At 51.2% G+C, this 11977-nt stretch overlaps 1 protein-coding gene across 1 annotated transcript; it reads left to right on the forward strand.

Annotated features, from left to right (window-relative positions):
- Window positions 1–510: 510 nt before the first annotated feature.
- KCNAB3 (potassium voltage-gated channel subfamily A regulatory beta subunit 3) lies at window positions 511–8409 on the forward strand. The gene is made up of 14 exons (XM_081109154.1): window positions 511–1134; window positions 2466–2509; window positions 2596–2633; window positions 2886–2962; window positions 4683–4727; window positions 4833–4877; window positions 5085–5128; window positions 5326–5412; window positions 5687–5772; window positions 5931–6051; window positions 6137–6231; window positions 6331–6451; window positions 6622–6710; window positions 6972–8409. The coding sequence occupies exons 1-14, from the start codon at window positions 893–895 to the stop codon at window positions 7047–7049; spliced, it is 1212 nt and encodes a 403-aa protein (XP_080965280.1). The 5' UTR covers window positions 511–892; the 3' UTR covers window positions 7050–8409.
- The last annotated feature ends 3568 nt before the right edge of the window (window positions 8410–11977 follow it).

Consider the following 11977-nt stretch of genomic DNA (forward strand, 5'->3'; position numbering starts at 1 on the left):
CATAGAGACATGAGCCAGGGTGGCCACATCCTCTGAGCCTGCACAGAGGCGCTGACCGTGGTTTTCTCAACAGCAACATTATTGATATATTGGGCTGGATATTTCATTGTTTGCGGGGGGGGGGGGGGAGGGTTGGGGCGGGGGGTGCTGTCCTGCGCTTTATCCTGGGCGATACTCACTAGATGCTGGTAGCACATTCCTCCCCATCCCCAGTAGTGATGGTAAAAAAATGTCTCCAGATCTTATCAAATGCCCCCTGGGGGACTAAATCATCCCCTTTTGAGAACTGCTGAGCTGGAGGAAGCCCGCCCTGCCTGGGGACCCAGAGAGACCCGAGAACCACCCTCTCCAGCGCAGCTCCCCGGCTCCTCCGAGGACCTCCAATCGTCAAGCTGTAAAGCTCCGGGAGGCGGGGCTTATGCAGAGGAGGCGGGTTTCACCGGGAGGCGGGCGGGGTTATGCAGATGAGGGGCGGTGCCTGCATGTTGATGAGCCGGGCCCGCTGCGGACGCGGCTGGGAACCTAGCGGGTCCCCTGCGGATCAGCCTGAGGTGGCACCTCCCCCCCCACTCCTCCCTAGGTCCCTACCCTCCTGGATCGCCCCCCACCGTTACCCTCATTCACTTCCCGCTCCTCTTCCCGCGCCAGTGCCCCTGTGGACGAATACCTCCATTCGTGGTTCCCCTGCGTTTCCCTCCTCCCACCGCAAACTCCGCGACCTCCAGCCGCCCGCCCCCGCGGGCCCGGTCCTGCCTGCTGACTCCCTCCGCAGCCTCCGCAGCCTCCCCGCTCTCCTCGGGGCTCCGGCCACTGCACCCGCCTGTCCGCCCTCGGGCTCCCCGGTTTCCTCCCTTCCCTCCCCCTTGGAGCCCCCTCCCCGTGGGCAGCCGGCATGCAGGTGTCCATCGCGTGTACCGAGCAGAACCTCCGCAGCCGGAACAGCGAGGACCGTCTGTGTGGAGCCCGGCCCGGCCCCGGGGGCGGTAACGGCGGGCCTGTCGGCGGGGTGCACGGGAACCCTCCCGGAGGAGGAGGGTCGGGCCCCAAAGCCCGCACCGCAGTGGTCCCCCGACCCCCAGCGCCCCCTGGGGCCCTCCGAGAGAGCACCGGCCGAGGCACCGGCATGAAATACAGGTATGGGGGTGGCCGGGCAGCCCGCCCAATCTGCTCCCCTTTCCTGACCCCTGAGGCTTCCTGAGATGCCCCAGGACCCCCTCAAACTTCGCTCGGAAGGTCCCGGCGCATTCTCTCTCTTCTTCCCAGCACCGGCCCTCCCTTGGTCCCTCTCTTGGTCTCCGTTGATACCCCTACCAGGAGAAATGCAAGTTTACCAAGGTTGACCCGGTCCCGTCAGAGCCTGGGGATGCTCCTGAGCTTTATTTTACCCCCAGGAAAGCCAGGGGTGCACGGATCTCCAGGGTGCCTTCCCCGCGCCCCCCCCCCCCCCCCCCGTGTCCTTGGGTCTGTGTCCTGGGAAGCGGGAGAAGGAAAGGGCTTCTCACCCCGGACTGCTCAGGGTGCCTGACCCAGATACCGCCCCCACCTGCCCTGCCCCGCGGGCCCAGTGTCCTGCGACCTATCTTGGTGGGGACAGAAGGTGGAAAGATGGACCACATCTCTCACCCCCATGCTGAGGAACAGGGGTCAGGTGGGGAAGGTGGACTGTAACTAACCAACTTGATCTCAGAGAACTGCTGGGCTCTCAGAACCAGCATGGGGGCAGGAGGGGGAGGAGGGGGGCTCCTGCCTGGGCCTGAGCTGAGCTCACCCAGCTGAGCCCACCTGGCTTTGTCAGGTGAGGAATTCCATCCCTTCCATGTGGCAGCTCCGCTTGGGAGCGGATTCCCTGAGTGGGGGCTTGGAGGAGGGGTCTTTCTCGTTCAGAGACAGGCTTCACAAGCCCACAGGAGCAGAGGGAGTGGGGAGAGGAAGAGGGAGAACTGGCCCCTCCTGCCATACTCCCCACCTCGGTGTCCTGCCTCCCTTCGCTGGAGTCTCATCTGCCAGGCTAACCAGGGACCCTTGGTTGAGTGCCTGAATCTGACTTGGTTAACTCCTCCCACTCCGATGTCTGCCCTTTAGCATAGCACTCTCTGTCTGAAGGTCTGTTTTCACAAACTCATCACACTCGGCCAGTCACATTCCTCCCAGCCCCCAACTCCACACCTGCCAGAGATGACTCAAACACAGACAAAACCCCACCAGCAGAAACACAAGCCAAGCAGAACATCTTCAACGTGATAGGAAGGAAGATAAGCATGTTACAGTGTATCCAGAGGAGCAATCACTTATTTGTTCACTTACGCTACGACCATAGCACTGCCCAATTCCGTAGCCCCACTGGGTCTAGTTTTGGACTGAGACCCCCTGAGGGCTTCTCATCCTGGAAGGAGAGGAGCTGGGGGCTGATCATCTACGTTCCTAATGGAGGCTCCACACCTTCCTGCTACTTCTGTCTCCCGCAGAAACCTAGGGAAGTCTGGTCTTCGTGTGTCCTGTCTTGGCCTAGGTGAGTTAGAAAAAAGATTTAAGGGAAGGGTGTTCTTTCATGGCTTGCCTCCCACAGTTCTCACATGCCTGGCTTCTCTCTTGCAGGTACCTGGGTCACATTTGGTTCTCAGATCTCGGATGAGGTATAAGTGATGGGACCTAGAAGCAGGGTGAGGGGCTATGAGGGAACCAGAACAAGGGGAAATGGACTTGGGTTGGGGTTTGGACAACAAGCACGGAGAATGGTGAAGGGGACATGAGGCTGGGGGATGGGAAAAGGGAAGAGAATGTAGAAATCAAGGCTAAGGTGCTAAGGCGAAGGTGCTAGAGTGCAATGAGGGAGGTCATTGAGGGGCCTGTGGATAATCTCCGACTCTTTCTTCTCACCTCCCTAGACAGCAGAGGACGTGCTGACAGCAGCCTATGAACATGGTATAAACCTGTTTGACACCGAGGTGTACGCAGCTGGAAAGTAAGGACTGGGGCGAAAGAGCTAAGTTATAATTAGAAGACTGAGAGAACAGCAGGGCTTCATGTTTTCCATCTCAAGAACTCTGGGAATCCTGCCAACACTAAGTTCTAACCTGTCAGCCAGTGGGGCCCCCGAAACATTATGGGGATCATAGTCCCAAACATCAGCTTAGAGGGCAAGGGGCGTACTGTGCAGTCAAAATAAAAGAAAACCAACAAATATATCTTGAGCATCAATTATGTGCAACGGCGGGGGTTTCCAAATCTAAATTTTCAAACACACCATGCCACATCACCCCCCCCCCCCCCCCCATGGCTTCACACAGGGAGTAGCCTCTCCTACCTCTCCTCCACATGGCAAACCCTTCTGCTCATCCTCAAGTCCTGGCCAGGTGTCTGCTTCTCTAGGAAACCTTCACCCAGGTCCCCACTGGCCCCCTCAGTTCCTAAAGCACTTTACACTGCCCTCCGACACACCGGTATCCATTGCTGGCTCCTGTAGCCATATTTGCTGCTCAACTGGGATGCTCCTCCCTCTGTGAAATCTGTCTTGCTTTCCCCCGTGTCACCTGAGTACCTACACAGAGCCTAGTACAGAGCAGGCACTGCTGGTGGGATAACATCACTATGCCCTCAAGAAGCTCACAGTGTAAGTAAAACAAGCCAACCAAAGAGACAGGGAGATATGAAAGAATGAATAACAGTCCACCATAACTTAAGACTTATCACATCTTAGTTCATAATTATGTGTCAAAGAATTGTGTAGTCCAGTGATTTTCAACCTTTTTTATCTCATGGCACACATACAATAATTACTTAAATTCTGCGGCACATCCAAAAATATTTTTTTGGCCGATCTGACCAAAAAAATATATATAATTTTGATTCGTTCACAGTGGATGGCCAATATTGTGTTGGCTGTTGTCATTTTTAAAAAATATATTTTTATTGATTTCAGAGAGGAAGAAAGAGGGAGAGAGCGACAGAAACATCAATGATGAGAGAGAATCATCGATTGGCTGCCTCCCGCACACTCCCCACTGCGGATCAGATCAAGCCAGCAACCTGGGCATGTGCCCTTGACCAGAAATTGAACCTGGGAGCCTCCAGTCCGCAGGCCGATGCTCTATCCACCAAGCCAAACCGGCTAGGGCTGCTGTCATTTTTTTATTTGACAATTTAAGGGAAATGAGGCCAGTGCCCCGACTAAATAGTCGGCTATTACATGTTTTAAAAATTCCTGTGGCATACCGGTTGAAAATCACCAGTAAGAGCTACGGAAGCTAACAAGGACTGACCATAGTCTATAGCAATCAGGGAACACTTTCTGTTTCCCTCAGAGGCAGAATCTGAGCTAAGCTTTGAAGGGCAGGTGGGATTTTGCAGACTCAAGGGGAGGGGGCAACACAAATGGTTGGAACCAGTGTCTCCTTGTCCCACTGCCCTCATCCTACTCTGTCCCTTCAGAACTCAGAGCAGAGCTTGGTGCATAATTGAGGCACAGTTGATACATGTTGAATGATTGAATGAAAACTATATGACTACACCCCTAATTCCAGGAGCTTTTATTATTTAGTCCTGGATGGGGCTGAATAAACTGGACTCCTGGTTTATTCTCCACTTAACAAGAGTGGGAATTAGTTGAAGGGAAATGTGAGGAAGAGGGGAAGGAACTGACCCACCTTGGAGGGGTCAGTGCGTCTACATTGTCTTTCTTCCAGGGCTGAAAGGACCCTAGGCAACATCCTCAAGAGCAAAGGTTGGAGGTGAGACTGTGTTTTGTTTTTTTTTTTTGGGGGGGGGGGGGGTTGCTAGGGACATAATCATCAAAAGTCCTTTTCTTGCTGGTTTTCTCATTTTTCTTTTTCCAGGAGGTCAAGCTATGTCATCACCACCAAGATTTTTGGGGGAGGACAGTAAGTGGCTGCCCTACTCTAAGTGGGGAGATGATCTACAGAGGGTGTGTGATGTATGGGACGGTGGTGACGGCTGTCCCCATATTTGCTACCCCAGGTCTACATTCCACCTGTGAGAACCCATGCAATCCCAGTTCCTCAAGGTGCAGGCCAGCCCCGGTCTCCTAGCTGTGTCACACCTCATCTCTGACTTACCTTTTCCTACAGGGCAGCGACTGAGCGAGGCCTGAGCCGCAAACACATCATCGAGGGTGAGAGTTAAGAGACTAGGAACCCAAAGTGGCTTGGTGTGGAACCAGGGGAGTCGGGAACATTCTCGGAAGCTCCTGAGTTAGAGGCTTTGGATAGGGGGACTGGGATTCAGACGGCCTTGGCAAAATGGTGAGATCTGAATTCTTCCGAAACGGAAACTAAGGTACTGACCTTCCTGTCCTCATCCCCACCCCAGGCTTGCGAGAATCTCTGGAACGTCTCCAGCTGGGATATGTGGACATCGTCTTTGCTAATCGCTCAGATCCCAACAGTCCCATGGAGGGTAAACGCAGCACCCCAACTCTAAGAGTCCTTCAAAACTGAGCACTTCTCAAACCTCAACAGGAAGCCAGGTCCTGTTCAGGAGGCCTCCCAAGCTCCACAGTGGATGCTCAGATCCCCAAGACTTAGACAGGGAGGGAAGCAAAGAGCAGAAAGCCACCTCTCTGACTCCACAGAGATGCCTGGGGTCTGGGTGGGGCAGGCAGAGATCTGCAGATCTGGAGTCCTGGATGCCAGGGATCTGGCAGTAAGGCTCTCCTCTCCCATATGCCTAGAGATTGTTCGAGCCATGACCTATGTCATCAACCAGGGCCTGGCTCTATACTGGGGGACATCCCGATGGGGGGCTGCAGAAATCATGGTGAGTGTGCTACCCCACTTACCCCTGTCCCACAACTGATGCCCACTTTTCACATGGTCACTCCAAACCCCCTCTATTGGAGGAGGAGGAAGGGGAGTGAAAGAAAATGGAAAGAGTGCTTCCTCACCACACCCCTATCTCTTTCCCACCCCACTCAGGAGGCCTACTCTGTGGCCAGGCAGTTCAATCTGATTCCTCCAGTGTGTGAACAAGCAGAGCACCATCTGTTTCAAAGAGAAAAGGTGGAGATGCAGCTGCCAGAGCTCTACCACAAGATTGGTTCGAAGCCCCCTCGTCCCTACCTTTCCCTTGGGCTCAGCATCGCCTGGATTCCTTTCCCCACATCTAATCCTCTTCCTCTTAGGCGTTGGCTCCGTCACCTGGTCCCCTCTGGCCTGTGGCCTCATCACCAGCAAGTATGATGGGCGAATCCCAGATCCCTGCAGGGCCACCATCAAGGTTTGATCTTGGGGCTCAGGTGGCAGGACTGGGCTATTTTGGCTGTTCCGGGGTGGTGGTGGGGGGGGGTGTCTTTTGATGATTCTCTTTGGCCTCCAGGGTTACCAGTGGCTCAAGGACAAAGTGCAGAGTGAGGATGGCAAGAAGCAACAAGCCAAAGTCCTGGACCTTCTACCCATAGCTCACCAGCTGGACTGCACTGTGGCGCAGCTGGCTATTGGTGAGACACTGCCTGCCCTGGACCCTGCGGAGGCTTTGTCTCCTTCCGAGAAACTCTCAAACCCAAGAGCGGTTTGTCCTGAGGGAGAATCCTCTTCCTCCGAGACACGTCTGAAGTTCGTATGTTCATTCCTATCCATCAGTTCTCTTGCTTTCCTCCTCTGGCTTCAGCGTGGTGTCTCCGCAGTGAGGGTGTCAGCTCGGTCTTGCTGGGGGTGTCGAGTGCAGAGCAGCTGATAGAACATCTGGGTGCCCTACAGGTGAGCTGGGGACTCAGAGGCAGAGCCCCTCTCTGGCCCCTACCCAGGGGTCAAGGCCTCGTTGTCCAACCCAAGGTGAGGACTCACTACCAGGACCCCCCTTTGCAGATGAGAGGTTCCAGGGTGACAAGGCAAACCGGGCGCAGCTGTGACTCTTTCCCTGCCACTTGGCCCTCTGTGCTGCTCCCTTGGGTCCTCTAAGGTCAGGCCCTCAAACTTCAGAACCTTCATCAGTGACCCAACCACCCCATCCTCCTCCAGGTGCTGAGCCAGCTGACCTCGCAGACGGTTATGGAGATAGACGGGCTCCTGGGGAACAAACCACATTCCAAGAAATAGTCTGTCGGGGCGCAGAGACCCAAATCTGGAGCCGCTGCACCCCTGCCCACCCAGAACTGTTTCCCCGAAGCCAAACCCCTCCAGCTCCAGATCCCTCCACGCAGCTGCCGGAGCCAAGTGGTCCCGCCCACTAACGAGTTCCGGCTTCGATAATCTACACGCATGAACAGAGCCATATCCTTCCGCAGTGGGGCTTGAGAGGAAAAGTAGTCCGCTGCTCCCTGCTGCATTCTTCCAGGCCTTTCTGCTAATGCCAGGCATGAGCTAGCTACTGGGCAATCCCCTCTGCCATTTGGTCTCCCCTCTTTCTCTCTTACCCCAATAGCCGAGGGGGTAAAAAAAAAAAAAAGCTAAACGGTAGACACAAGAAACGCAGAGTACCTCAAAAGTGACCCTTGAAATGTCATCAAGGGGTACTCACCTAACAAGTGAGTTGTGACGTCATCTGGGACGAAGGAAAATGGGGTTCTTACGATATGCCGTTATGCTGCACAAAGGAAGCCAGGCTGGTCCTGGCGGGAACTACACGATAATCTTTAGGAACAAAGGACCCTGCCTCCCAGCCAGGAGGTGAAGAAGGGCTTAAAACTGGAATTAGTGTTAATACGTTGTTTCTGACAAAGGTCGAGAGAAAATAGGTGGCAGATGTATAGCTGGGCCAGGGCAGTCCTTGGAAAGCGGTCGGGCTGTGCGTCACAGGAAATAGTGACAGCCTTTCGGTCAAACCAGGGATGCGGGGCTAACATAAAAGGGTCTGGGGACTTCTACCTGGCTTTGGAGGACTGCAGGCTTAGTTCTGGCAATAATCTTAAAGCAATAATAATGGCCTCTCTTCTGTAAGACTTTCCAGGGAATTGTAAATAAAATCTTAATCCTTCCTCATCGCTGTCTGAAATTGCAGGGGGTGGGAGGTTAGGGTGTCAGTCTCAGATATCTGGCCTAGCCCCAGCCATTAGAAAGCTCCCCTACTAGCTTTCTCTCCACTGTTCATTTACCCCAGAGACCCAAGCACTGTGCTCCCAGGCACCACTCTCACCAAGGGCCCAGCACCAAAGCACTTGGGCCCCCGTTTCCTTCCTTCCTCCCGTTGCCACATTCCTTAGAACCCAGAGAGATCTGGCTTTGTGGTCCTTTTCCTCCCCCTGACACCACTGCCCTCACACTTCTGGTCTTATACTCCTTAATTTCACTCTTGCCTGATACCCACACATGCTAAGGAACAAGTTTCTTGTGGTTTTCTTGTGGCTGAATGGGAGGGCTGTTCTGAAGTTGAGGCTTTGGGATTTGGTGAAGGAGAGGTAAAATGAAAACTGGCCGATGGTTGAGATGATACAGAGAAAGGGAAAGGAGTTATTGCTCTAAAGGAAAAAAAAGAAAACCTGTGAGGATGGCAGAAAAGCAGAATTGAATGGGATTATGTCAGAGACAGCCCCTTAGCCTTCCCAAAGGACTCTGATGTCCCTGGGATAGAAAGTGGGTGGAAAGTTACAACCTTTAAGGATCACAAGGCAGGGAAGAATGTGCTCTGCCTTTCTGAAAATACAATTTTGCCATTCCCCGGGGGGCTCAGTTGGTTGGAGCATCCTCTGGTACAGGTTACGGGTTCGAGTCCCAGTCAGGGCACATAACTAGGTTGTGTGTTTAGTCCCCAGTTGGGGGGCGCGCGGGAGGCAGCCGGTCCATGTTTCTCTCACATCAATGTTTCGCTCGCTCTCCCTTCCTGTCACTCTAAAAATCAATGAAAACGTAACCTTGGGTGAGGATTAAAAAAAAAACGCCACCACCTCACCATCTCCCTGCTACCCATCCTCACCCCTGATCGTGAAGCTGGGAGAGCAATTTCCAAAAGAGAAAAAGCAGCATACCACTTTATGGATTAGCAACCAACTGGACCAACAAATGAATACTTACATACCATTCCCATCATCTTCTACTCATTTGGGAAGACTGTGGAGGAAACCAAGAGGTAAAATGTATGACTAAACTATCGTTAGTTTTTCTGTAACAAACATACGTGAATTTATAAATTCAAAATAGTCCTCTCTTATATAACCACCTTGGAGGGTTATGCACTTCTTTTAAAAATGTTTCCCCCATTGCTCAGAACATTTTAAAAAGCCCCTTATAATTACCTTCAGAGGCAGTTTAGAAACCCCCTGCAAAAAAAACCTTCCTTTATTGTCACACCTCATTCACCACATTTATCACTCACCTATCTCATTAATCCTTTCAATATATGTTTTTAATGGACTTTAGACAGGAAGGGAGAGGGAGAAAAAAGCATTGGTTACCTCTGGTACACACCCCAGGGACCGAACCACAACCTGGGTATGTGCCCTGACTGGGAATCCAACTGGTGGCCTTTCAGAGCATGGGATGACATTCACCAACTGAGCCACACCAGCCAGGCAACTTCACCCATTAATTTAACAAATATTTACTGAGTCCTACTATGGGATACAATGGTGAACAAAACCAGACTCAGAACAACCTTCATGGAACTTACAAATGGGCGGAACCAACAAACAACACCCAGACAGAACCTTCAGCTGTCCAAAGGCCGGAGGAAAGGCTGCTCCGAGAGCTGGCAGACAAGTAGGTGTTACTCAGGTGAAAGCCAGAAGGTGAGGGGAACAGCGTACAAGAAAGCTTTGCAGCAGAGAGAACACTGGATCCAAAGATCTCCAAAGCCCGTGTCTAAGGACAAAGAGGCAACGGAAGCAGAATGTGAGACACGAGTGGGTTCAGAACATACAGTGACTTAGAGGGCACTCTAGAATATTCTTTGGCTTAAGGACAGTAAGAAACTTTCCAGATCAATTATCTATTGATACACAAATCACCTCCAAAATTTAGTGGCTTGAAACAACTTCTAAACACAATTTTCTTCATCGTTTTTTTCATAATTCTGTGAGCTGGTTGTAGATTTCTGGACGTGGATAAAAAAAGAAGTAGGAAACACTGGAAGAGATGCTGATTTGGACAAGGAGATGATTGGTTTGGGTCCTGGAAGATAAGAAAGGAGGAGCAAGTGACTGGATACCCCGGTCTGAAGCTTAGAGAGGCTTTAACTGTGAAACATGTTGGGAGCATTTACATAATCAAATCTACCTTAAAAGTTTAAGATTTAATCACCAACTGGGGATATTAAAATATGTGAGATTGCCGAAACCGGTTTGGCTCAGTGGATAGAGCGTTGGCCTGCGGACTGAAAGGTCCCAGGTTCGATTCCGGTCAAGGGCATGTACCTGGGTTGCAGGCACATCCCCAGTGGGAGATGTGCAGGAGGCAGCTGATCGATGTTTCTCTCTCATAGATGTTTCTAACTCTCTATCCCTCTCCCTTCCTCTCTGTAAAAAATCAATAAAATATATTTAAAAAAAAATATGTGAGATCTCTGAACACCATCCCGAAGAGAATTTCCAAAACAGTTTTGAATTATGACAGCATCATTGAAATAAGTAGGTAGCTTCCCCCGAGTGACTATGAAGACAATACAACTTAGTTCTGAAATGATTGCTTAAAAATGATGGTATACCTCCTCACAAAGATTACCCTCTAAGGCAGCCGTGGGCAAACTACGGCCCACGGGCCGGCCTGTTTGAAATGAATAAAACTAAAAAAAAAAAAGACCGTACCCTTTTATGTAATGATGTTTACTTTGAATTTATATTAGTTCACACAAACACTCCATCCATGCTTTTGTTCCGGCCCTCCGGTCCAGTTTAAGAACCCATTGTGGCCCTGGAGTCAAAAAGTTTGCCCACCCCTGCTCTAAGGTTTTAACAATGTAGTTAAAACGCAAAACCAACTCTACATTGCCTATTACTGCCAGTAAATGCATTGGTCTAGAGCAGTGGTTGGCAAACCACGGCTCGCGAGCCACATGCAGCTCTTTGGCCCCTTGCGTATGGCTCTTCCACAAAATACCACGTGCGGGCGCGCACGTACAGTGCGATTGAAACTTCGCAGCCCATGCGCAGAAGTCGGTTTTCGGAAAGGAGATGGACAAAACAAGTACACAAGACGAGTGTGGATGGGAGAGTTGGAAGGGGTCGACCTCAGCGAACGAACGTACCTCAATCAGATTGAAGACGTTTTTAGCAAAGGCCAGCTTAGGAGTACCCTCATTAAGTTAATAACAATGTACCTACCTATATTGTTTAAGTTTTAAAAATTTGGCTCTCAAAAGAAATTTCAATCGTTGTACTGTTGATATTTGGCTCTGTTGACTAATGATTTTGCCGACCACTGGGCTAGAGCAGTGATGGTAAACCTTTTGAGCTCAGCATGTCAGCATTTTGAAAAACCCTCACTTAACTCTGGTGCCGTGTCACATATAGAATTTTTTTGATATTTGCAACCATAGTAAAACAAAGACTTATATTTTTGATATTTATTTTATATGTTTAAATGCCATTTAACAAAGAAAAATCAACCAAAAAAATGAGTTCGCATGTCACCTCTGACACGCATGTCATAGGTTTGCCATCACTGGTCTAGATAAACCCACCTGGTATTGACCCAGAGAGAGGGGGGTTGAAAATGCTGGGTAGTGAGAAGTTAAAATGAATACCACCTTGGCTGGGGCCACAGGATAATAATTACAGCTAGTATGTGGCATTTACTCTGTGCTAGGCACGGTTCTAAGCCCTTTACTTATGTAAGCTCATTTAACACTATTATTATCCACATTTTATAAATGAGGAAACCAAGGCCCAGAGAAGTGAAGTAACTTTGCTCAACGTGTCACAACGAGTAAGTGGCGGCGGCTGGGATATAAGTCAGCTGGCTCTAGAGGTTACCTCCACACCAGAACCTGGACTGCAGGTCCGGGAGAGGAGGGAGAGGAGGCAGCTGGGGATGGGTGTGGCGCCAGGAGGGAATGTGGGCTGTGAGTACCACGTCCTGTTTACCTGTGAGGGCAG

Source organism: Myotis nattereri (genome assembly GCF_964212035.1).
Source record: "Myotis nattereri genome assembly, chromosome: 16".
Taxonomy (NCBI): domain Eukaryota; kingdom Metazoa; phylum Chordata; class Mammalia; order Chiroptera; family Vespertilionidae; genus Myotis; species Myotis nattereri.

Bases quoted from the DNA above. Each gene is read 5' to 3' on its own strand.
- KCNAB3 (XM_081109154.1), top strand. From the start codon at position 893: ATGCAGGTGTCCATCGCGTGTACCGAGCAGAACCTCCGCAGCCGGAAC. The intron at 5,129-5,325 runs GTGAGAGTTAAG...TCCCCACCCCAG, and splicing joins CCGCAAACACATCATCGAGG to GCTTGCGAGAATCTCTGGAA. The intron at 6,052-6,136 runs GTTCGAAGCCCC...TCTTCCTCTTAG, and splicing joins AGAGCTCTACCACAAGATTG to GCGTTGGCTCCGTCACCTGG.